The 27,305-nt window shown below is 43.5% G+C and overlaps 2 protein-coding genes across 5 annotated transcripts in view; one reads left to right on the top strand and one right to left on the bottom strand.

Moving 5' to 3' along the window:
• Positions 1-27,305, top strand: part of LOC120957677 (protein limb expression 1 homolog) — a 265,788-nt gene that overhangs the window by 127,261 nt on the left and 111,222 nt on the right. The window lies entirely within an intron of this gene.
• LOC120959143 (uncharacterized) lies at positions 449-20,381 on the bottom strand. Of its 4 annotated transcripts, XM_049610213.1 has the most exons (5): positions 19,763-20,381; positions 19,039-19,689; positions 5,402-5,724; positions 1,265-1,362; positions 449-1,153 (listed from the first exon to the last, which is right to left on the bottom strand). In XM_049610213.1, the coding sequence occupies exons 2-5, from the start codon at positions 19,464-19,466 to the stop codon at positions 872-874; spliced, it is 1,131 nt and encodes a 376-aa protein (XP_049466170.1). In that variant the 5' UTR covers positions 19,467-19,689; positions 19,763-20,381; the 3' UTR covers positions 449-871. The 4 variants fall into 4 exon arrangements, with proteins under 4 accessions (XP_049466170.1, XP_040238258.2, XP_040238255.2 ...); XM_040382324.2 differs by having other exon boundaries at positions 5,414-5,724; positions 19,039-20,381; XM_040382321.2 differs by having other exon boundaries at positions 19,039-20,381.

Here is a 27,305-nt window from a genome sequence, read left to right on the forward strand (position 1 = left end):
CCGGTATGGGTTCAGAACCAATTTATTATCCAGTATTGGTTCAGGGTCTGTTATAGGACCTAGTTTTGTTTATGATTAGTTTCTGAAATTAAGGTTAAGATCAATTCCAATATCGTTAAGGTGTTATGATGTATTCCAGAACCTATAAACATGATCAATATCCAGACCGGGAAATGTCCAGGAATAGTTCTAGGATCGGTATGCATTAAGTAACAATTACAGTACCTTTATTGGCGTGTGATCAGCTGCAGGTCGCTGTAGTAAAATCGCTGAGGAACGCAGAAATAGAATCGCTTCGATTAAGTGTCGCCTCAGAGGCTACCAGTACTCACCTGATCCTGGAAACATCGTAGATCGTCCATATATTTAATATTTATTTCGAATTTGTTTTTATTTGCTAAATGATCCTAGATTCATTTAAAAGACAAAACAATTTAATCCAGTTTTTTTTAATTTGTATTACGAGAAGTTAAATTAAATCCTGTGACAGAGCATCTTACCTGCAGGTCTCTTTACTGTTATAGCTAAAACTGGTTGTTTTTCGTTGCTAAATCTATGTTTAACTGTGGGCTTTCCGATTAAAAGTACGTGGAATCAATCTCTGTCCAGATTACCGATCAGCCCACGTGCCTCTTCTGTGACCACTCGTCCCCGTTACACAACTCTCCCAATCTTTCTTCCTATAGTTATTGCATTACAAACGCCTACACTGCCTGAGTATGAAAACCATTCGACGAATTCCAAACCGTACGTAATTTGCCATGAAATATCCAAGCGTTTCCAATTTGGTCAGGTGTACCATGTGTTCGGATATTTCATAGAAATTGGAAGCTGCTATTTTTCCACCACATCCACCTCACACACAGAGGTCTCACCATTTCTGCTGCCGTTCGATCGCTTCCATCACAATCGTGAAGCCTTGTGCAGCTGGACCGAACCAGCTGCTGCTGGACAGGTTGTCCATCCATCCCGACGCGCGTCTGCCGCTGGTTTGGGCGGACCGGGAACCCGTCTCATCTAACGGCCGTGCGCCGGCAAACGAGCGGCCACCGTTCAGATAATCGATATAGTCGTAATCCGCCGTAAGCGGTGCCACTTTCGAGTAGTAAATGGCGGTTAGCGTCGAGTAGATGACCACGGCGGCCGTCACGAGCTGCAATGGTGGTGGAATTTATTCTCATCAGTAACCGATCGATGGGGGAGGGGAATTCGGGTTGACGGGTCGATCACTGTATATTACGGAATCAACAACCGCTTTACTCACCTGGAAAACGGCCCAAAATTTGTACGACCCTTCGCTGATGATAAAATCGTAGTATCCGTTCAGCGGGTCTCCCTTGATGTAGCGACCCTCGGCGGTGGCTGTGGGAAGGATGGATCGATACAATGCACTTTTACTCCTCATTTACTTGTGTCGGACGGGTAGTAAAGCTTGTCAGAGACGAACGTTTCGTCATACGTCGCTTCGTTTAGTATCTAGTGGAACAATTACACCTAGCAGCAGGGCAGCAGGATACTTTTGTGAAAGAAAGCATACTGCCCGAAAACACACATAAACACACAAACATGCACACACACACGCACATTCAGATAAAACATTCAAGGACTCATTTCGGCCGAATCAAAGGGAAGGGCGTTAAATGTTTCATTTCAATGCGATCCCGATGTGCTGCATCTACTTCGGTGCGTTCTCGATTGCCTGCATCACGATTTCGAACGTTTGGGCCGCCGGTCCAAACCACCAGTTGTTGGCAACCGTATCCCATATCGAACCTCCGCTCGCACCACTCGCACCGCCTGCCATCGAACGGCCACCGGCGAACGAGCGGGCCCCGTTCAGGTAATCGATATAGTCGTAATCCGACGTGAGTGGGCTCACTTTCGAGTAGTAAATGGCCGCAAATGTGGCGTACAGCACCAGCCCAGCGGTGAAGAGCTGCGTGGTGGTTTAGGATTTTCAACCCAGCAGCGAGAGAGAGAGCGAGAGAGCGCACGAAGGATGGAATAAAAAAAAAAACAAAAAGAAAATTGCATTTGTACACACAATTGCAGAAAGAGGAACACACAATTACGTCCTACCACCATTCCCGAGCGCGCATCCCAAATTGGTGCGAGTGCAGGGCGTGGAATTAGGACGCAGACTGTGCTGGTTGATGATTAGTTTATAGTGCAATAGCTACCTGCATCACCACCCAAAACTTGTACGATCCTTCACTGATCACGAAATCGTAGTAGCCATTCAGGGGATCGCCTTTAATGTATCGTCCACCTGTCACCGCGGTTACTGTTTCTGGAATGAAACATAAATCGCACGTTTAGCACCGGTTTTAATTAGCTGTGCAGGTTGAAAATGGGAAATTGAACACGCTGGGGGGTTTTACTTTTCGAGGGGTGGATGAGGGAGAAGATGAAGGCGAAAATTGTGTTCTAATCGCCACGACAAATGTGTACAATGATTTCGTTTGGGGTTGGTAAATTGAATGTGTAGAGTATGTATCATTCGGAGTAGTTTCGGGCAAGGTACATTATATTTTTTTAAATTATATTAAAGGTTTATCTGTCAATTCTATAGCATTTCAGTAATTGAGTGGATGGGTGTCCGCTTTTTTGAAGTCGTCAGCAATGACATGGAATTCAAGTTACAGTTTAATCAAGCTGACCTCCTTCAGAATATTCTATATCCTGAGTAATCTGTTGAGACGGTCGATGCTGCAACAATTATGGTTTCAGTGAATTTTTAATCAGCCTCTGAGGCATCAAATCTGTCCAAATGTCAAAAATCATTTTTGAAGCTTGTGAAAACACATCATGTTCATGATTAATGGTTACTTTTTCAGGAACTGTCAATATCAAATATGCCGGAAGATATCTTTCAATTTGATAAGGAAGATGCAGCGTTGTTTTGAATTATCGAACATATTTTTGACAAACGCAGGCTCAATATATTCCAATTTAAAAGCTTACAATGTCAAACACAGGTTCATTTCCTGATAGAACAACAAAAAGGTTTATTCGGCTAGATCATCCAATATCTTATGAGCATACCAATAACATTTCACAAGTGCATGTGTGAACGCTAGTAAAGGTAATTTCATTCGCCTGAACGTTAGAAAAACTGTCTGTTTTAAAGTCTATTTTCAAAATACGCAGGGTAATGCGTTCACAAAACCACAAGTACCGCTACAAGTAGAGACTATTGTCTTGGACGTATTTTTCAACAAACACTATCTCTATATCGACTTTCCTATACCTTTGTAGCCTATCAAGGGATTAAACAGGTAGCAGAGAACCTCCGATTGCAGATAAAAGAGACAAAGGCCAAAATGATGACATTGCCAAATCCAGAACTACGTAGGAGCGACGTATGTATGCTTTACGTCGTCTAAGATTTCTCTTACCTCAGGCCAAAGGTCAACAGTAAGTATAAGCGCAAAAAGATGCTAGCTGCCATCCGGCAGTATACCAAGCAGTATACCTCAAAGAAACTGTCGCGACGATGCAATCTAAAACTATGTCGTACCTTTCTAGTATCAGGACATATGCCTCTCAGACATTTTAATCTGACGAAGACCTTTTTCTCGCGTTCAAACAGACTATGATTAGAAGAATTGTTGGCTCGTAATGTGTGCGAGAATAATGGAGTAGTCAGACTTCAGTTCGGAGGCATGAAACCGGTCAAATCAGCCCGGGCAAGCCCTTTTAGCACATCGACAAGGTTCTCTAACAGACTCGACATTGCATAATGTTGGTCGACAAGTACAATTTTAAGACAGCCTATACAATCTATATTATATATCCCGCATCGCCCTGCAGCTTGTTGAACAAAATTTCCAGCAAACATCCAGGTTTTTAATTACGAAATAATTTCCATTTGATATGGTTTTAAGTTACAGATTGAGCTGTCTCATTCTCTCGCTCAAACTAACGCAAAATTCTACCTCTAAGTCATCAAAAACCACCACTACCGTCCATCGTGCAAAACCATGAACCCCTTTTTTCTGCATCCAGCCCCGTGCACATTCACCAACCAACCCAGTTCAAATCCCAGTGCATCATTGCAAAACTATAGTCTTTGCCTTTACGCTTCCTTTACGCGTCTACCATGTCTGAACACACATGAGTGGAATATCACCGCATCAAAATCCCGCCGTGAAAAATCAACCTGCAAACACACAGCTTTTGCCTCTATTTTTCACAGTATTATCCACCGCCCTCCCACGTTCGGTTGACTTTTTACGCTGGAAAATCCCGATGCAGCTTACGGTAAGCGTAATAACCGGGAAAGGGAACGACACACACACATGCTGTAAATGCCGCAGTCCAGCGGGGGGTTGCTGGGAAGGAGAAAAGTTTTTAATTTGTAACTTTATCTCACAGCACTGTTCATGAGCATGCAGCTGGCGAAAAACTAATGCTCACCAACTGATGGAAAGTGAAAGATGGCCAGCTTTTTTTTTTTGGGTAAAGGTTATAAAACCAAGGATTATTTTTCTCGCATCGTCAACATTGGAATGTTTGCATAGAGCTACGCCATGGAACCACCACGATCGAAGGTAAGGTCATGTGTGTAAATGTAGAACCGTTTCGAATTGTGATGTGTTAAAGTTTTTCAATTTACTCATACTCATATGTAAGTAGAATGTTGCTTTGGAATGAGCACTTCAACCATGTTTAGCTGAATGTATGAGAACGTTGTGAGACGCATACCAAAAAATAGCTTAGCCTCAATATGGCCTAGCAACGTATACCAGGTACTTCCCAAACAACCATTTTGAAGGATAAATTTTAATTACACTTTTCCTATTTCCATCAGCAAAATGCTGCCACTGGCCACACTACAAGACCAGAGCACACATTCAGCATCGACCGGAACCATATTTATTGCGCCCCGGGATCAAACAACCACATCAATATGCCGACCCGCACCCAAATAGCTTAATGTCTCCGAAGCTGTTTTTTGTGTGTTGCCGAAAACTGTTTGCCAACGGCGCCATAAAAGCGTCTAATAAAAATCCATTACCTTCCACAATCGCTTCCTCTTCCTTATGCAAACGCTTCCATATTTTATGTGCCCTCTCGAGGAGACGTATGTGTTCTTGGTCTTTTCCCGAATGTGACAACCATCGGGGCCAAAAAGGCTGAAGGCGCGCGCTGTGGCGCTTTTGACGGTAAAGGATATCCGTAGGCTAACGCTTTCCGAAACCGGGGATTCATTGAATGCGTGAATGTGTCCTTTGCCCATTCCGCAAAACCCTACTCGGGCTGCCAAACGGCGGGCCATACGGGTCACAGCTTACGACCAGCCGAACAAAAAACTAGCTCCTTTGCATGCAAAACCAGCCTCCGCCAGGCTCCGTTGCTGCATTCGGGAAATATGCTAGACATTCAAAATATTCATTACCATTTTCATTACCTCCACCGGCGGTGCCGCTTGTTGATTTTTCGCCATCCGTGATGATCTCGGTTTTATTGCCAGGATTGCCGTCATCGGTGGTGGCTAACGTTCGCTCGGTGTCTGCTGCCGGCCGCTGCCAGCCCTCTGTCACCGTGCGCATTGATCTTCCGGACGATAAAACTGTGCTTATCACATTAAATAATGTCAGCATCGGTTTCACCATATTGTTGTACTGCTGGTCGACGCTCTGCTCCTGCTGCTGCTGCTGCTGCTGCTCGCGCTCGGCACGGTCCGCTGCCTCGTCGTAGTCTTCCAGGCCTTGTTCGTAGCTGTCCAGGAGGGGGATTCCAGAGAAACAACGCGAGCACCGAGAATGGTAACATAGAACAAACGGGGCGAGGGGAATGGTTAGAGAACTTGTGGACAAGAGTTAGCAGCAGCTAGAGGTGGAAAGACATATTCAATTTGCTAGCCGGCATCAAGGCAGGAAGGAAGGAGCTGCCGAGCCGGAAGGAAAGTAGACAAGGGAATTTTTGTGCTGGGAACTAACGAATAAAGCATTGTATTCTTGGGTGACAAGATGAGAACGGAGAACCAATGAAGCTCGGCATCGATATTAGCTTTCCGATTTGAAGTTATTCAATTTTTTGGGGATGCAAAGACAAATTTAGACACAATAAGTTCATATAAAAGCAAATAAGTCCAGCTAAAGTAAGTAAATGTACGTACGTCGTTAAGCTGGCACACCAATCCAATTCTCACACAGTGGTTTTAGCCACTTTTATGGCGTTTATGCCACATCGGCCCGTTATTGTACCGAGCCCTCCAGCACTATTCTAACGGTGCCAGCGTGCATGGCAAAGGAATTTCTGGCCACAACCCAAGTGAGCACAACTTTTGCTCAGCAAAAGCGACACACAGTACGTCGTTTGGCCCCCCCAAAAGAACACAATAGTCATGCGGAGGGGCAAGACTTCCGACAAATGCGTGGAAGGAGGAAGGCACAATAAGCAGATAAGATAAAGGGCCAAACAGAATTAAGCGATAATAACAATAAATAAAATTTAATTCAGTTTGTTCAAATTGTTTTATTAGAAATAATGAATGGTGTCGCCTGCGGAAAGGTGCCGACCCGCGAACGGCAATGACCCGAACGGCACACCGTACGGCCATACGCCTCGCTCCACGCTTGTCCCTGGTGCCACATTTGCACTGGTACTGTTGTTATTCTAACACCGCTTCTTTCCCTGATATGGTCTCTGGCATATGTATATATGTGTTTGTTTGTGCATGTGAAGACAATGTCCGAAACGGTGCGGTGCGCCCCAAATATCCTTCCCAAAACAGCAAAAAGGTACTTCCGGGGTCGTGCCAAAGAGCTTCATTATCGTTCGCTGCGGTTTGTTGCGGGCAAATGTTTTTGTTGCTGTACGCCCGTCCGTGGTTTTGGCAGAAGCGGGCAGTTAATGAGGCTAATGAAAGAAAAACCTCTCCACTGGGCTGGGGCCCCCGAAACCGAAACCGAATACCAAATTCGGGCTTTGGGACATTAGGTACGTAGCACCACGTACACGGTTGCACACACACACACACCACACTTCCAATTCCCGTCCCGCGAGAATCATCATTTTATGGGGTGAGACTAACGGTCTAGATTATGATCCTGATTTGAGTTCAAAGGATCACCCCGGACGACGGCGACGACGACCACTGGCCCCAAACGCCCCCATTAGGAGACGGACGGAAGCTGGGAATGGGGAATGGTGTGCGTTTTTTCTTCCATTTCACCGAACACATGTACGATGCGTAGTGTAGTGCATGTTGTTGTGGTTATGTTAATTGATAATGGTGCGTCGGAATGTTGGGCTTCGGTTGGGGTTTCCCGCAGCGCAACAGTAGCACAGCAAAGGCCCCGAAAACAGGGAAGCTGGCCAACAGCAGCAACTCTTCCCATTTGGTGTATCGATTTTTGGGGGGAAAAGGCAGTTCATGGCTTTGCTCGGAATTATCTTATTATCAGCACCGACCGAGACACGTCCTCCGCACGCATTGGAAGCTTCGGCATAATGAGCGGCAAATTGAAACAAATGAATTTCGTAGTATCCTGGCGTCCTTTTTTAAGGGCGGAGGAGGAACTATCGTTCCCCTCGTACCTCGATAAGAAAACAAATCGCTCTATAGATACACGTACACACACACGTATGGAGCGGTAAAAAGAGGTTTCAAAGGGGCGTGTAACCCAACTGCTGCAGCAACTAAACTTTAAGCAATTTTTGTGAATGAATTAATTGCTAAACTTTCTGCTCCACTAGCCTTTGTCGCTTTGAACGATTCCCCGGGTTAAGCCGCTTTGAAAATTAAATCGACTGGATAATCGGCCCTGCTTTGCATGACCGCACACGGATGCAATTGGGAAATATTTACCCAAACACAGGGCATGGCGCTTCTGTTAAAGGGCTAAAGGGTTAAAGGCTTCACTCTAAATAACGCACATAAAAGTAATTAAGCTGACTAAACTTTCGCTCCACGTCCAACGTTCGCCTTCGTTCCCTCGGCCATCCATATTTCTAATTTCATCAAAAGCAGTGATTATGATTACATTTTATGCAGTGCGTTCGGCTGTAGCTTGCTATGAGCTTAGTGTAGTGCATGTTAATGTAGTTTCGGCAATGAGTGGCACGGTGTATTGACGCAAAAAACCGCCTGTACGCCCTTTGAATTAGTGCATTTTTTACTCTTCCGTAGCACGTCATTGGGAATGGATGCATTATGCAAACCTGGCGATGGATTGAACCTCTCACCCCAATCAGCACACCCATCATCATATATTGCGCATTCTCTTTGAGCCCTTTGACGGGCGAACGGCCTACCCTCTGCCTGATTACAGTGACTGGACTGCAAATTGGAAAACCAAAAAGATAATTAATATCTTGCATGCGTTCGGCATTTCGGGTGGGGGTGAGTGCTCACTCGCCAATCAAATGGTACACGCAGCAGCAGCCGCAGTGTGTGTTTCATACACGAGCATAAAGAGGACATTGAGTTGAGTGTACTATTTTTCCTACTGATCCATTACAGCCTGCAGGCAGCGTTCGCGTTTGCAGAACCTGCATCAGGATGGGTTCAAGTAGCCCAGATGCGTCCGTTGCGTGTCCCCTTTGTCTGTCACTGCCCTGCCGTTGTCGTCGTTTCCATCGTGTGTGTGTGTGTGTGTAATTCGTTGAATATTCAATAAATATTTCACCTGTTTATTTACGGCGCACTTCATGCGCTGAACGATGATGCACCAGCAGTGCAGTGGTCTTGCAGTTAAAACTGAGATTATTTTTTTTACACATTTTTAATATTTTCTAGAGTATTTGATAAATTACTCAGATCAGATCATAACAACAGATCATAAGTTAGTCTTTTTATACGTTCTTATAAAGATCTAAAAAAAAGTCTCCCCTTTTGAAGTTTGAGCCATTAAAAATAAAATCAAAATATAATGATATTCGGTTTTTAACAAGCCTCATTATGAAATCTATGATTGGGGCCTTTCACGATTCTAGTCAGTTTTTTGTATGAAGTTTGACACATGGAGGCTGAAATCATGTAAACACTCCATACAAAACCACACACAAAACTAGCCTAGAATTTTCAGTCTCGATTATTCTAGCCTCAAAGCTAGAATTAGAATCGAGTACATGCTCGAAAACACGGTGTTGTTTACATTTACCCCGAGGTGCATGAAAGAGATCACGTGGTGGAATCTAGAATCAAAATGTATGTAGTCCAGGTGGTCTCATAGTATGTTTTTCAAACCAAATTTGAATATCACTTTTTGACAGGATGGGTGAAAACTTTTGCTCAAACAAGCTTTCTTGAGGATTGACGAATACTCAAAACACTCTTAAAATCTTCATTCAGAAGCAGAAGCGATAAAAATCAGCCTTCTAAACTCATACACCTTGGGATAAGCCCCCCTGGACATTAAACCCACTAAGATAACTGCTCGAGAACTGCTATACAATGCTAACAGCTGACAGGCTGTAATTTCAGCCTACAAACTTAAAAAGGAAAGGGCCCCATTGATGACAAAATGATGGAAGTTCAACATCAAAATATTAAACTACAACTAAACGTGTTGAAAAGCATCTCGATAGTAATGAAAACAAGCCTATTTAGAATAATTAGAATGCCCATTAGAATGATACTCAGAAATCGTATCAACACAAATCTTTGACAAATTTTTAGGCTAGCTTTCATTCTGCCTATAACTACTTTTATATTTTAAGCCAGGAAGCTAACATTTCAACCTGTCAGTGGAACAACATTCATCATCTTGGTTGTATCTTTTTAAAAGTTACGTTCTGCTACATTGATCATTTATCATTTGTCATTATTTGCACCAATTTTATCATTTGCGGAGGAACAGAGGTGCGACTTTAAAATCATATTGTTTTTTTTTTTCTTTACTGTTTGAAACAGATTTAAACGCTTCTAATACATTCAAAATTATCGAATTAAATAGTTTTTGACCTTTCTTGACAGAATACTTGAGCTTCAGTTTGTGATCCTGTTCGTGTCTGCAACGAATCGACGTTAGTTTACATATTTTTCAGGCTGAAAAATATAAGGCTTACAACCTGAGGCTAGTTTGTATTGCGGTTTTGTATGGAGTGTTGGCATGATTTCAGCTGACATGAAGTCAATAAAAAAAACTACCAAAAGTCGATTTGAGAACGAATGAAACAATATGACAAAGAGTTTATTGTATTTTGCAAGACATTGATTTGAACTCCTTTCCTAATTATATTAAAAAAAAACATCAAAATAAGAGTTTTTAGAATAATGTATCCCGTGACATATCGGAATTCATCGGAATCAATCTTAAGAGCCCGAGGAAAATGGAAAACTTAACGATCTGCCGTACTCTGTACTTCAAAGGTTGAAGAACACTGCCAGTGCGGTATGAAATCCATGCACCAGCACAACAGCCCGCTGGTTGACTGTAACAGTTAACGTATCGTAGCTGTGCCTGCCATCGGTGTGTATCGAATGAAAAAGAAAACTTTTAATCCCCACAACACCGCCATTTTTTCCACAAAGAGTACAAAAAAGCAGACACAGTAGCGGACCAAGCAAGAGAGAGAACAAAAATGGACATCAGAAATGAAATTACGACCCCACTCACATACACGAGATGAATGCATTCAAATGATATTCAATTTATATTTATCTGACCTTGCCGACGGGGTCGGGGTGAACGAAAAGAAAAATAATAATAATAATAACAGGGTCACAGAACCAACAGAGGGTGCTGGTATAAATTTCATATGAAAAATTTAACCATCAGCAACCACACGCCATATCGCATCGGGGATGGGAAGCGAGCAACTGCAACTCGGGGAAAAATCTGTACTCATTGCATCTGTACCGCCCGGGCTCAGACAGCATTAAGCAAATGGATTAATTATGATTTTGTGCCCCCGTTCCACAGGCTCACACATCTTAACACGGACCTTTCACCCAAGGCCACGCCACAGTGCGCTGCCAAAAATATATAACGATATAAAACAACGTACCAAATATTACTTAGCAGTTTAAATAAAAATCAGTTTAAATATGGTTGTTTTTCACATAAACCATCACTACAGCGGTAAAACAATCACCAAAAGAGCATCACATGTCAGCAAAACAATCACATGACACTCACGGCAAGCTTGATGCAGTCAAGCACGTTAATCGGCCAACCGGCGAAGCCTTTCGGGTAAACTTTGGCAGAGCGCTTTCCCCATGCCCGCAGCAGCACTTTCGCACGCAACTGTTCGCCTGCTTTGTTTTCTTTCCGATTGATGAAAGCAATCGAGTGCACTCGATTGGATGCCATTTTTCCATCCCTCCTTTCCATTATCTCTCTCACTGTCTCTCTCTCTCTCTTTCTGACCATCCCGCATCCTCCCTGTCTGTGCACAACATTTTCGGAAACAATTTTGAATTAATGAACTATGGCCCGGGCTTTCATATATTATTTGCAATCGATTTGGCTTTCGGATGTGCGTTTTCCCCGCCACCACCACCACCACCACCAGCAAGGTTGTGAAAGGAGCAATCGACCAACGAAGACAACGATTGAATATCAATTTTCAATTGCTATCAGATAAAAATTAATTCCTCAAACCCCCTTGTCTCTCGACCTCGCATTTCGTCACCCTGTCAACGTCGCATCCTCCCATTTTGGCCGTTGGAATGGGTGGAAAATGTGTCAAAGTTATCCGCGTGCCTGTTTTCCCCCGCCACCCACAATTACGCCCAGCCATGGGAGGGAGGCAATGAGCACTCAATTCTTTAGCGCCCGTGCGCTCGTGCTGTAATAAATGAATGTACGGGCATAATTAAAATTAAAAGCTCACACGGTCACCATGCCTTTTGCGTCTCTCCACCTTGTGCCCGTTTCACCTCATTTTTGGGGTGGATAAAGAGAGAGAGAGAGAGAGAGAGAGAGAGAAAGGGGGAAATCTGAGGCTCCAATAGGGAGGGGAGAGCCCGGTGGTGATAATGGCAAATGGAAAGGATTAAACACAGCGGCCCCAGCACGATTGGTTTGACCGATCGTGCGTGCAAATTATGCGCCACGGGTGAATAGATCTTTTTTGCGCAAGCGAAACTTTTACACCCACACACGGGGGGAAGGGGGAACGGGACAGTGCCCACACAACCCCTCTCCTCCCCTCCAACGCTTTCCGGACATCTGACTGTAGTGATTGTAATTGTCAAATTAAGCGGTTTAATTTAAATCTCAACCCGTTTCCCGCACCCGGCAACGACGGAAAAGAGCCCCCAAAGTTCGTGGCGATGCTTCGGCCAAACTATCCCGGTGCCACAAATTAAACCCCGTCAAGGACGTTGAATAAGCCCGGTTGCAAACCTCCTCTCCTCCCCTTCCCACCACAAGTACACGTGGACACACGTGTGTGCGCAATTGAATATCCGGCTGGTAAAATTATGCAGGGTGAAATAATTCAGAAGCCAACACTTCCCAACACACCCGCAGAGTCCGCGGAGCGTAACACAAAACCACGCGCGCGCGCGCCAATTGCATGTTATGGCGCACAATCACGCCGTACACGCCCGTGGCGGTTGGTTTGGGTTGGGTCGAAAAAATCTTACTCCTGTCGCTCTCGCTCTCTCTCTCTTCCTTTCTGCTCATTACACTTTCCTCCAATTTCCCGGGAAAAGACCAAACCACTCGGGTACGGAATAAGGGATGGACGACATCCGCCCCGGCCGTAGAGCCTGCTGGCAGCCAAGCGTTTAGTCGGACCCAAGCCAACGCGCCACACAGCCGTAATGAAGGACCTCATCGGAAGAAGCGGCCGAACCGAAACTCCCTCCACCGCCACAGCTCTTGTTTTAATGTTTGTTATTGCGGGGTATCCGGTACACATTAAATTCCCAGTGATCATAAATTTAAATTCAATCTACGTACAGGGAACGGACGGGGCCGTGGTCGTATTTTTTTCTATTAAGCTTAGCCCCCCGTTGCATGGGATCACAAATTCCAAACTCACCAGCAACTAGCGACAGCAGCAGCAGCACAGAGCAGCGAAAAAAAGCCGACCAGACTACAATCTACTAAATGGCAAATTGGTATGTTACTACAATAAATCCCACCGCCAGGTCCCATCGGCTGCCCTCTGCATTGTATTAGTACACCAGGGGCGCACCATCATGATACAAGGGGAGGGGGTCGGTTGCTTACAGGGTTTACCTAGCCAATCCGGCATCGTCAAAGCGTTATCGGTCGCCGTAAATACTTTTTCGGGCGACGTAAACCCTCAATTGGGCACTGTCATTTCTATTCGGGCCTTGTGAAGTATGAATCGGGCATAGTACAGAATGAAAGCGTCCTACTCTTGAAGGTGTCAAATCGGTAGCTTCGGTGTGTTTGATCAATCAAGTTGTTTAAAAATAAGTATTTTGCATGTTGTTTAACTTATTATGTATTATTTTAAAATGTTCACCTAATTAAATCACCAAACATATTATATTTTTTTAAAAATATAAAACCTAATTGCATTGTACGGGTTTGAATTAAAAATTTTAAAAAAGGAATTTGAATAATTTTTTATGTGATTAAACTTATAAATAGTGAATATTCTTACATATCAGTTCAACTACTATCAAAAAAGTATTGTTTTACAGCTAGAAAGCAACAAAATATAAAGTAGGCCCAATTCATTCTGTACTTTGCCCGATTCATACTTCACAAGGCCCGAATAGAAATGACAGTGCCCAATTGAGGGTTTACGACGCCCGAAAAAGTATTTACGGCGACCGATAACGTTTTGACGACGCCCGATTGGCTAGGTAAACCCTGTATATTGGCCTGTCTGGTGCTGGTCTGGGCTAGAGAATGAATTTAACCGCCGCTACGATGAGGCTCATCGACAAATCCAAGGTCCGGCGGGACGGTGGTCGGTGGCAACGGCAAGTACTGTAATTATCGTTAAGCACAGTTTTGTACACTTTTTACCCACACACACACATACACACACACAAACACACAAACGTGATCGATTGTTAATATGGGGTCAACACGTATCCAGTCTGTTTAGTTCGAAGCTGTTTCGTTCGTTTGTTTGCAGGCGTTGTAGTAAAGCTGTTTGTCCCTATTGCTGGTTGGCAGGTTGGCAAGCAAATGGAACATCCCCCCCCCCCCCCCCCTCCGGACCGGTTATGCATTAGCCAGGCATTAATTGGAAGTTTTTCCTGTGCAGTTTTTTTTATGATGAGTGACATGCAACAAGCATTAGGGATGGTTGTTTTTACTTTATTCTTGGCGGTGGAAGACTTCACTAATTGTACCGTATCGTGTTTATCATTTTAGTGGTGATGGTTTTGCTTTGATTGGTAAAAGTGCTGCCCGAGCGAAACGGTCTACTTCGTGTTGTAACCCATCATCAGTAACCCACCAAGTCGAAAATACTCTCTTTCTTTGCTATAGCCATTCAAAGGTACAGCTCATTTAGGGGATATTAACACTCTGAACTTTGGGTGCTTAATGGTTGACTCATTTAAACGGACGAAGCGAAAGTTCATGTAAAGACCGGACGATTCCTGTACGTGAAACATCTCCATGGATAGCATTTGCCGGATATGAGGTTCAATTTAGTCTTGAAGCCAGACTATGGACTATGGAAGACTCAATATTACCGTAAACTACTGCTACATGCTAAGAAGGACAAACACAGAAACTAAGAGCCTCCAAACGTTTTGAGATCGATTTTGAATGTAAATTGAAATAGTTTTTTTTGTGAAATTTAATTCATGTTATTACATGTTAAATAACCATTCAACCACTTTCCCAAACTCGATCAAAGAGGAACGATAGTTGCAGTTCCCTGGATAAAACGGTTGCTTTAATAATATATTTCATGAGTATCCTGCTCTGCTTTGCGTACAATATGGCAAAATGTTTGAAAAAATCCAAGAAAATCACCTTTGTATGTCATTTTGCCTATCGCTACGAACGTTCCCGAATTCGATCGATCTCGGGAAAACGAATCATTATTACAAAAATATAACTTTCAAGGAGCAAAAACCAAAATAGTTTTAAATGCAAATCCTATCAGAATTCGGAAATTTAGCATCTGGCAGCTTAAATTACACCCTACGAAGCCACTACAACGACGAGTGATCCAACTGTAGTCTAGCGTGCCTAACTCAACAAGATTAGGTGGACTGGTCTCACGCTTGGACTCGGATGACTCAGTCCGGACAGAGGTGGCGTCCAACATGGAATTATAGATCTATCCCGACTACAGTTTTAAAACCTGAATCTCACTCCTAATCAAAACTAGATTGAACTCCACAATAATGTACGTTTCTGGACAAGTGTGGAAGACTATTAACGAATACGGTCGACTCAGAGCAAGTCCGGACGTGTCTGGCTAAGTCAGAAAAAATCTGGCTAGTTTCCAGACGAATCGAAACAAATTTGAATGAAAGTTTGAAGTTCAAAGTAGACTATTGTTAATCTCGAAAGTTATTTGTATGTTCGAAAACATCTCGTCGATTCTTTAAAATTGCATTGAGCAATTGACATTGTAGAATGTGTAGGACTTCAGTTGATAATTTTATTTTTTTATAGATATTTTTGTTGCTTTCATAACATTTGGTATTACCAGGATTTTTTCAAAGGTTCAAAAGCAGTAATATATCGTAAATTGCCTAATTCTCTTTATTCAGATTTTTACCATACAGAAATTACTAAAATTTAATTTGACTTTGTCGTACTTGTCCGGAATCAATGGTCCGAAGAAAATACAACACCGTAAATTACAGGGTTTCGAATCATATAAGGGAATAGTTCAATCACTTAGGGGAATGTTGCAAATCGGTAGGGGAATATTGCATGCAAGCTGTGGATGTTTGCAATCACTTAGGGGAGTATTGCAATCGATTAGGGGAATTTTGCAAGCGTACTGGGGAGCTGTCATCAGACGGTGGGTGCCGGTGTAAAAAGCTTCGAATTGATACCGATGATGTTTTTTTTAAAACATCGTTTGGAGTTGTTTTCGTGTGGGATTCTGCTGTACACATGATAAACTAAAGAAATCCTGCTGCGGAGCCATAATTAAACATGATAAGTTAGTTAGATTGACGAAAATATTTTTAGGTATTTACAGCGGCACCCACAGTCTGATGACAGCTCCACAGTACGCTTGCAACATTCCCCTAATCGATTGCAAAACTCCCCTAAGTGATTGCAAACATCCACAGCTTGCTTGCAACATTCCCCTACCGATTTGCAACATTCCCCTAAGTGGTTGAACTATTCCCTTATATGATTCGAAACCCTGTAAAAGCTAGTATAATTATGTTTTCAAACCAAAATGAATAGCTCAAAAATAGTAAACGCTACCTACCAAACAAGCAGTTTATCAGAAGGATATTCCTAAATAGTGCAGAATGATCCTCACCATGGAGCAGATTCATTCACCGGTAAAAGCCGCCAATCTACACTTCGATGCAATATAGAGCGGATTATTGCCGAAGTAGTGTGGATAGAGCAGATGCCGCTAATACGTCTACATCGCAATGACACCTGTTTCATTCTCCACACACCATCTACGAGAAATAATAATCCTTCGAACCGAGTGCTATCAAAGGATAATATTAAAACTGGCTCCGCTTACATACGCTCTTCAGGCCTTCAGCAAATCCGTCGCATTGAAGTTCCATTCCATCCCGATACGATGAATCGTACGGTTGTACAAGTGTGTAAATACTTTCACAAAGCAAACAGAAACCGCTCTGCGAGTGAGCTGCATAATTGTGTAAATAACTGCAGCCTAGAGTGTGTCTATTGCAATAACGACGGTTCGACGGCGGGTCGGCGAAAGGGCGAGAGAAATTAATAAAACTTCCCATTCAAAAACACCTTTTCAGCACAACACACGTTCGGAGCTTGATACAGTGTGATGAGTGTGATGAACACCACCGTTCTACAACCACCCCCCACCACTTTAGTACATTTGTGCAAAGTTTCAACATCCGCACCGAAACTGATTATTCGCTGCAAAACTAACATTTGTTCGACCAGAACTATGTTGCCGCGGCGACACCCGCCGAAGTTCATTAACACCCGCAACCGAACGAAAGCGAGTTGATGAATAGTTTCCGCAGTAATTAGGCAACTTTATTTGAGAGATAGCAAAACACATTCCATATGCATCCCACTCCACTGCATTGGCGGACCGTTTTTGTATGCGTTCACTCTCCCCCGGATGCAGTTTTCATGCGTTGCCCCGGTTGTTCGGTGGTGCGCCAGATATGATGATGCCAGCTGGTGACGTGCGGGAAACTCATTTTAACAGATTGGCCTGGCTTTTGTGGAGTTTTGTCACTGCGCTTCTAGTGTTTTGTTCTCCATTGGTGGAATAACTTTTCACTCGCAAACCGGTCGGGCGTTGGAGTTTAACGAATTGGAGTGTGATTTTAGTGAGCATGATCGCACCCGTGGCAACTGAAACTCAAACAGCAAAAGCACACGGCTGGGTGTCGAGTGTCGGCCACTGTTTGCCGACCGATGTGTGACCGATGCGGTGATAGCCTTTGCTCTTTGCTGGACCCTTGGTGTATCAGACAGTAGGTACATTTTTTCGAAACTTTTGCTCAAAATCCCCGGAAAAGCGTGTGTTTATGAAATTGCATGTATAATGCTGCAAGTATGCGAGCAAGTGCGGTTTAACCGATTACAGTATATATTGTAATTGAAATTCCCATAAGAGAGCAGAAATTGAGGGAAAAATGTTTTGTGTTTATAACATTTATAACATTCCTCAAAACTAATACAAAAAAGTGTGAATTCTGCTTTTGGAATAGATTTTGAACCAATATGAGTCCAGACACTGATCCCGAGCACGTATCGATCTAACTGATCTTGAACCCATTTTGATCCCGAAACGTTTAAACATCCCATGCGGACCCTGGAATTGATTCGCAACGCATAAAGTTCTTAGAATTTGTCTTGAATCTATACAAATCCAGAAACTGATCCTCAATCCATACCGGTTCTGGAATAGATTCTGAACTCATAGCTCCTAGAGTAGATCCTAAACTCAAACCGATCCTTTAAGTGATACTAAACCTATACCGGCCTGGGCCGGTCTGGTGGTACAGTCGTCAACTCGTACGACTTAACAACATGCCCGTCATGAGCTCAAGCCCCGAATGGACGGACCGTGCCCCCATACGAAGTACTGACTAACCTGTTACATGGTAATAAATAAGTCACTGAAAACAAATCCCACTAGTGGGTACAGGCAGGCCTTGACCGACAACGGTTGTTGTGCCAAAGAAGAAGAAGAAGAAACCTATACCGACACAGGATCTCGAACCGACATTGATCCTGGAACTGATCTTGTATCCGTAGCAGTTCTGGGAGATCCTTTACTCACGCCGGCCCTAGAGCCGAGCTCAAACACACGACGGTCCTGGAACAGATTCCGATCTCACACCGGTCCTAGAGCTGAGCCTTAACACACCACGGTCCTGGGACTAATTCCGAAACCCAGTTTTCTTTAACTACAACTAAACGTGTGCCCATCCTAGAACTTCTGAACCCATGTCAACCTTGAAACTGCTTTCTTTATTATTCTGGTATAAAAACTATTCCTATGTCCTATGTCTTCCTATGGAACGGATGACAAACGTGTCCCGGCCCAGAAACCGATACAGCAACCTACTCCGATCCAGTAAATGACTGGGCGACCATGCAGTACTGTTCACTGAAAAAATGTAATCCAAATTACCAAGAAGTAACATGTGGAACGCGCGTTACCCCTCACTACAAATTGTTTAGCGGGAAAATGTCGACGCCTCCATTGAATACTCTACTAATAATACGTAAAAATAATATAAGAACTTTTTGTCAAATCTAAAAAGTAACTTCAAGAAAAGCTGGCGAAAAAAATGCTTTGAAATTTGAATAAAAAGCAACCCGGTCCAGAATCTGCACTTCTGGCAGCAGCATTCTGTTGATTTTAAGGACAATCGTAAATTATCACGCCACGCCAATCACTCCCGGGACCGGAAACGGGCACAAAATTACCACCATCCGCTGCCGCACCGTCCACGGCCGGCTCATTACTTACCGGCTTAGCTGCTTCACGGGCCGCACCACTATCTTGGGCGTGGTGGCCACCGCACCGTAGCCTAACGTTGTCCCCGTTACCGATCCAGCATCGTCATCTTCGTCCGGTGCGCCACCTCGCTCGGTTGTCGATTCCGCACTTTCGTGCCGGCTGGGGGATGGGTTTTCGCCACTGCTGCTAGCGTCTTGTTCGAAACTTTCTTCACTCTCCTCGAGCATCTCGGCCGATGAGCCTCCAACTGCTGCACTGCTGCTGCTATCTTCATCTTCCGCTACAGTGGCTGTCGTTTGTCTCGCTGTCGCACGGACACTTCCGGCGGACACCATTTCCCCGTTCAGTACGACCAGCAGTACCAGCCCCATCAGCAGTAGCCGAACGAGCAGCAGCTGCATCGTTGAGCCGGGTCCGGCGCCGCTTCTGGCCATCATTACGCTTAATCTCTTCGCTTTTCGCAACGATCCGATGCAGATTTCAATACACACTGCTGCTGCTGCTGCTGCTGCTTCTTTAATGCACAGCTGCACTCACAGACACACACTCACACTAACAAACACAAACACACGTCTAGCGGATGGCGATGAGAAGGCAAAGGCACAACTTTTCCTCCTTCTCGTGTGGCTCTCCCCGTGGCGTCCTTAAGTGTAGCACGTACTGGAAAGGATTCGATGGAGACGCGCTGGGTGGTCAGGTGTGTCAGCAGGTTGCGGTTTACGGACTTTCTTACCGTCGAGTTTGTGCAGTTCGAATCGGTCCGGATTTTGCTGTCGATTGGGGCTACCGGTTTTCGTTCCGTTCCTCAATTATTTAGTTCCTGCAAACACTTTTTAAAGTGTCACTTGTAGCCGGCGACGGGGATGGGGGTGCCGTTGCAAGGTAACCCGATCCTTGATGTCAGCAGATGGTTGTGTAAAGTGTCTTGCCTTATTTCATACGATAAGGATAAACACAGCCAAATATTCACACACACAGAATATTTTCAACTTAAGTGTGTCTGAAATTTCACCTTCATGATGGACAGTTCTCGAGGTCTTCTTGTGTTTAGTCCAAGTAGTTGTGTTAGAGTAGTTTACAAACACTCAATGCTTTGAATAAACATAATCTGCGCTTGAGCTTAATAACCACAAGAAACGATTTTAGCACGAAACTCCTTAACTATGTCTACTCTAATTCTGTTTGGCTCTCGATTTTTTTTTTATTATTTTAAACCAGTCAATGTTGCAGCCACGCGACAGTAGTAAAATGGAATCAACCAACAAACCAAATCGTTACTGCACCACTAAACCTTCACGGACACCGTTCTGCGCCGGCAAGTGTCTGGCGGTAAACTACACCATCCGATGGTATCACACCGCCAAGTTATCGTCGCTGCAGTCGGGGGCAACAATTTACAGATCAACAAAAACGCGACCTAGAAGAATGTGCGGTTCTAATTAGCACCTGGTGCGAACGTGGCGCACGCTTGGCAGGCAGGCATCGGGAAGCGAGGGCCCACTTTTGGTTCGGTCCCGGTCGTTACCGATTCGGCTAACCTAGTTTAAGTTGGTGGTCACTTGTTACACGTTAGCGAGATTTTTTTTTTCTTTCTAAAAAGCTTCTTTTCCCTCACCACCAGTCACAGTCACGATGACTTTTTCATTCACACCGGCTAAGGGAGGGTTGTGAAAGTTGGGTCGTTTTTTTTTCTTTCTTTTTTTGGGTTCCTATAATTCACTATTACAATGTAGTTGTATCTTAGGGCAATTTGTTTTGCTGCTTTTATTTGGTCTTTTCAATCGAATTCGTTGTAGATGCTAGTTTATAGTAAACTTATACCGAAGTTCATGAGACTTAGTGCTGAGCAAAAGCATATCAACAGTAAAGGAACGTCGCTTCAGCTCTGGACTTAAAAATTTCTTACTTGCCACAATTAAATGAGACAAACAGATTTTTTTATCAGAAAAATCAACCACAACAATCGGTAGTTTCGTACATTTTTAAATGCATTTTAAGATCATTTAGTTTAGGCATACCAGCTACTTGAAGCATTAGTTTTACTATAACTTCCATGCTTTCAACTATGGTTTTTTATGTGTGTATGTGTCATGTCTTATCTTATTACCTTATCTTCTAACCTAGATATTCATTTGAAACATTTATTGGAGTAGCTCCTGTGACTCATCGATGAGCAACTTGTTTAGCTATTCTTCAACTACAAAAGATCAGGAAACAATACATTAAAAGCTTTGGAAAAACTATGCCCAAATGCCAAAAATAGAGCCTTAAGTTATAATAGGCTTTAAACGACGACCGAAAAGATTGAAGTCCGATGCAATATTTTATTTTTCTTCAATGTAGTTAAAGGTTGTCTTTGGCATTATCTTTGTTCTTAATTTTGTTAAACGATGCAACCACTGTGATGCCTTATTTACGCAGATTATTTGCGAATATTCCTGCCAATTGTGACTAAGATTGACAGTGATGCGCTGCAAAAATACTGCGATAAATTATGTAGCTGGTGGAATTTAAACGAGCTTATTATTATAATCACTAAAGGTTTTATCTTACTGAATACTTTAACTTCAGCTCTACAATGCTTTGCTTTAAAAATGAGATGTTACAACTTAACGCTTTAGATTAATTAATAAAGTATTAACTAGGGAGTGTTCGGTTCATAACATAATTCCCACGCATACGGTCATATATTCGCTGTCTAATATATAAATGAATCAATAAATAGCGAAACTAAATAAATGAAACGAAATAAAGTTCTATAGTTGATTAATTTATGAAATTCAAAAACTATAATTAAACAAGTTTCCTAAATAATCTATACATAAATAAATCAATAAAAAAACATCATTTAGATTAATATATAATTAGATACAAGATAAACAATATAAGATATAAATAAATAAAGTGGACCAAAAAATTACCTATTAAATAAACAGATTAGCTTCAGATTTTAGCCGTGTTGCTGTAATTTAAAGAGTTTTTTTTACAAAATCCATTGGTGGAAAAAAATCTTAAAAGTAATTATACTGAAGTGTTCAGATTTCTTCAGATTCCCGATGGAGACTATTTACTACTCAATTAGTTAATTTATTACTTTTATCTGGAGTTCATCGTCGTTCGCTCAGCAATAAATGTTTTAGAACAATCCAATATTTTTAATCGATCTTCAAAATAAATAATCTTCTTCTTAAGGTCGTCATATTGTAATCAAGTCCTTAAGTTACTAGTATTTCTTTCGATATGGCCAGTAAAATAAATATAAAATACATTACACAAGTAAACAATTCCACTTAACCACTCAGCAATTCCTAATTTTAGCAATGTAACCAATCGTACAAAACTACAACCCACCGGGCAATTCCGTCTCAAAGAAGGACAACCCACCCAGCCATTGTACAGCCTACGCGATACAACAGCACACCACTGCGCTAGACATTGCTTGATAACTTAATTTATCTCCGCCGTCTAGACAGAGCGAGCTGCAATTTCCTTCCACCCTTCAGTGCAGTCAGGTCTGTCAGGTTGATTTCCGCTCGTTTATTATTCCTCACGCTGCCTTGTCTGCTGCCCACCAGTACCCGGAATCGGATGAAAATTGAACTCCTCGCCGGCTGTATCAATCCTTCCTCCAGCCGGCCAGATTGATGAACACACTTGATGATGGGGGTTTGGGCTAATAAAATATTTTGCCTACACCCGGCGTTAGAACGGTTTTTTCGATCATCGATCGTGAGCCCCTGGATTATTTTGGACTTTTCCGTAGAAAGCCCAAACCGTCATCCTTCAATCGACGGAACGCAGTTAGCAGGACGATGGAGGCCTCATTTGTTTTGCTCGAGACGGTCAGACTGCCTCTCTTGGGGTCCAGGTGAGGCTGTCCGTGTCCATTCTAACGCTGGCGTGTGCATACATTACTTTCGCATCCTCCCAGGCGCACAAACCCAATCCAACCCGAAGCCATGTGTGAAAAACCGCCCCAAAATAGCAACACACAAACACATAAACGACGGCACCGGAATCTGGACAGTCTCGTCCGGATGTTCAATTACGAAAGATTCCTCAAATTTTCACGAAACGATTCGTAAATCGATTTACGGTTCCATCGAACACGGTGGCCGAGATAGTGGAGGAGTGGAAATGAAACATGTTTTTCTTGGGCATCATTCATTCGGCACCGTAGGTATCCCCTACATTCTCCCCTACAGGGGGAAAAAACAGCCCCATCAAATCACCGAAACTAGACGAAATGGACACACTCGTCAACCAGCCAACACCATTCCAAACCCAGGAAACAGAGCAACACCACAGTGCGCGGGGCCAACGAAACGGCCGCAAGGGGGCAATCGAACAGATGTGCCAAACGTGTCCTGCTTCCGGCGACGAACTGATTTCTATTCCTACCAAACTCACAATGTTTTCGTTCGGACAGGTTGTTGCAGATGACAGGAGCACTCTGGTGGAGAGTGGTTTTGTTATTTTAGCAGCGATTTTTTTTCGAAAAACACATTTTTCCCCGAACTCGGAACATCGGGATAGTAGAATTGGAACAAAATTTAATTCATTCTGCTGCTCTTCGTTGGCAAAAGTAGCGAATTTATTTGAAAAAAAAGAAACTGCTCCATCTGCTCTAGAATTTATTAAGCTTTCTCTTATACTGCTCCACATTTGCCTGCCAATGCGTAAATGGCTCGGGAAGGGGTGGCGCTAAAAGACGTTAATTTTCGGCAGACAAACCCACCCCCCCCCCCTCCCCTGGGTCCCGGTCAGTGCACGCCAGCGCTCGGGTCACGTTTTGTCGGGTAGTAAAATCACACGCATCATCATCAATGATGAAAAGCACGTAACATTTGTTAATCCGTTTGTACTGCTGCTGGGGACGGGGGCCTTGTGTTTAGGCTTCACACCCCCGGGTGTCCCTCGTGGCTCGTGGAAGAATTTTGGGGCATAAATCAAAAACCCTTCGGTTCGAACCCTCAGCAATCTCTTGTAATCACGCGTCCGGCCCAACATCACGTCCCACGTTGCCAGCACAGTCAAATGAAGAGAGCCCCAAAAACCGAACCCACAACACACGCTAACGCACGCTTGACCGGTGTTGCTGCTGTCAAATTTGGCACCTTGCATACGTGCTTAACACCGCGCCACGCCACGATTTGCTGCGGAGATAAAGCTGCAACGGTTCTGTTTAAATATCGTCCCTGATTGGGCGCAATATTGCTGGGCTGGGTGGAAAATTGCGACGATGATAAGCGCACTTTCACAAGCAATTGATTGGACACGTCACATTACGAAGGGGGGGAGAGGATTACAATCACAAGGCCAAAACCATAAATGGGACCGCTGGATGTCCTGCTTTTTTGCAACCCCACCGGCAGTAGCTTGTTGGACCCTCGCGTAGAACGACATCATTCGCCACTAATTTGCGGTAGAGCGTAGTTCGCTGGTGGTGATGTTCAACATACAGAAATGAATGTGATTTTTTTTTGTGGATTCAAACTATCAAACACACACACACACACACACACACGTGAACAAATTCATTTTCCATCTTTACCAAAAGACCACACGAAACTGTAACCAACTATACACAGCACAGCATCAATCATCCAAGCGGAACTGGCAAACACGCACACGCACTGTTTCCTATGACACAAACACACACACACACACACACACACACACACACACACACACACACACACACACACACACACACACACACACACACAACGCAACGATTCCTGTGGACAGCTCCCAGGGACCAACATCGGAGCTCGGAGCCGACACAAAAAAACGAAATCACTTTCATCACTCTGCCTTTACTGGGTTTTGTGGGGCCAGGACACAAAAGCAAACAAATCTGTGCAAATAAACCGACAGTGACAGGCGACAGAGGGAGATATAGGAAGGAAAGGGTTGAATTGCACGGGGGAAAAAACATTGATTGATATAATTTTCATTCCGAGCGTAGGTTGAAGGTTTGATCGACGAAAGCCATATTTGCGCAACCACCCCGAGCATGGGCAATAATATCATAGCAAAAGATCAATCCCGCCTGTCGTGATGTTTTATTTCATTCGTTTTATACATCATCCCCGCACCATACGTGCACGTGAAATTCAGGGCTGTAAAACGGGAAAAAATGGGAAAAAAGAAACGTTATCGAGCTGGCTTTTATTCAAATAGAACCGATAGAACCACACTGGACGCTTGTTTTATAACAGCGACGATGTATATTTTGATCTCGATTTATTATTACACATCAAAAACGAACGGCAACTGTTGTTTATAATTCAATTTCCATGAAATGCATTTGTTTTCCTTTGTGGAATTGTCGTTAAAAGGAGCAAATACATCAAAAAGGTTTACGCTGGTAATGGCTTAATTATGTAACCGGACGTTTGTGTTATTACAGTTGAATGGATTATTTTGGCAGGAAGGTGGTGGGAGTGTTTTTAGTGTTTGAGTTAGCAGGAATTATAGAAAATGGATTATTGCGGTTCGGTGGGAATAATGACGATATTCTAGGAATATTTAACCCAAAAGTTTAATGCTTCGAATGGACAATTCCTGTAAGTGGGATTAATATTAATTTTAATTGAATTTAATTCAGCGAAATTCACCACTCAGTGTGCGATTCCGGCAAAGCTTAGAATATTAATTACAGTAAATTTGAAAAGATATGCCAAATTAAACTACAACCATACACTTAGTGTTGTGAAAAGAAAGTTATTGTGAAGAGAAGAGGACGTATGCACAAGATCAGTAATCACGCAAGAGCTCTGTGTAGCTCCGTACGCTCCATACGCTCCTCGCATTCTATAGTGTGGTGTGGTCTATAGAAGCTGCATTGAAGCTGCATGTGCTTGTCGTAGTCTGGCTTGTGTGATGGCTAACAACAACCAGAACAATGGTTGTTGTGGTATTTTTTTTTTTTTTTTTTGTGAACAATTTGTACACTAAAAATACACGGAGCAAGCGCACAGCACTCACTTGAAGGAGAGTAAGAGCTATTTATTGTTATTGCGCTCTTCATACAACAATAAATAGCTCTAACCCTGCTGCATTACTACAGCATTTACTGATGCTGCGGAATTGGATTTTATTGAATCGAACCAATCCAAAATAATGAAAATCGGTTTCGACCAATCGAAAATATAAACAGAACAGAATCACAATTGTAGCCAACTGCTTAAAACTGCTTGCGATACTTACTTGCTTATCCGGCGCTACAACCGCTTTGCGGTCTTGGCCTGCCTCAGGAGTGTCCGAAACGCCATCTTGCCACCTCAATTTGGGCCTACCACGCCTCCTCTGTCTTTGTGGACGGCCTAAAAAGACTTTATGGGCTGGGCCGTCCATTTCCATGCGTACAACATGGTCAGTCCACCGGAGCCTGGCGAGCTTGATACGCTGTACGACAGTGAGGTCGCCGTACATCTCGTATAGCTCGTCATTATAGGGGCTCCTCCATTGTCCTTCCACACATACGGGGCCAAGTATCCATCTAAACATCTTCCTCTCGAACGCGGCTAAGAGGGTTTCGTCAGATTTGGACAGTGTCTATATCTCAGAGGCGTATGTGAGTACCGGAACTATATAGGTACTATATAGTCCCAACTTCGTCCGTCGCGACAGGTTCTTTGAGGTGAACTAATTTTTCAAGCTGTAGAATGACCGGTTGGCAGCCAGCATTCTTGCGAGCAACTCAGCTTCCATGCTGTTGTCGTTGCTGACCTTTGACCCCAGATAGGTGAATTCTGGTACGACTTCAAAAGTGCATTCGCCTATCTGTGCATCACGCCTACGTAGATTCTGATTATTTATTGGTAGGCCCGCTGATGTTGCCACCATCAGTTTGGTCTTTGCCTCGTTTATCTGCAATCCGATGCTCTCTGCCGCCTGCTCAATCCCTTGGTAGACTTCTGCTACATAGGAGAGCCGCAGACCAATGATGTCTATATCATCAGCGTATGCCAGGATCTGGGTTGACTTATAGAAGATGGTTCTCGTAGTCTCCACCCTCGAGTCGCGGATGGCCCTCTCTAGTGCCAGGTTAAATAGGAGACAGGCAAGCCCGTCCCCCTGGCGCAGACCCTTGGGACGGGCAGACTGCTTGCGATACATTTGAAAATATTCCTTGAACTTTCCACGGCTCTTATTTATGAAAATGCTGTCAGCGAAAAAGTCAAGATTTAGACCAGTTTCCATTAATTGTTTCTTAGGTGTAGTGCGGAGTATAGGGAGACAATATGATCTTTTTTATATTGAACTTC

This window comes from Anopheles coluzzii, chromosome 3 (assembly GCF_943734685.1).
Source record: "Anopheles coluzzii chromosome 3, AcolN3, whole genome shotgun sequence".
Lineage (NCBI taxonomy): Eukaryota > Metazoa > Arthropoda > Insecta > Diptera > Culicidae > Anopheles > Anopheles coluzzii.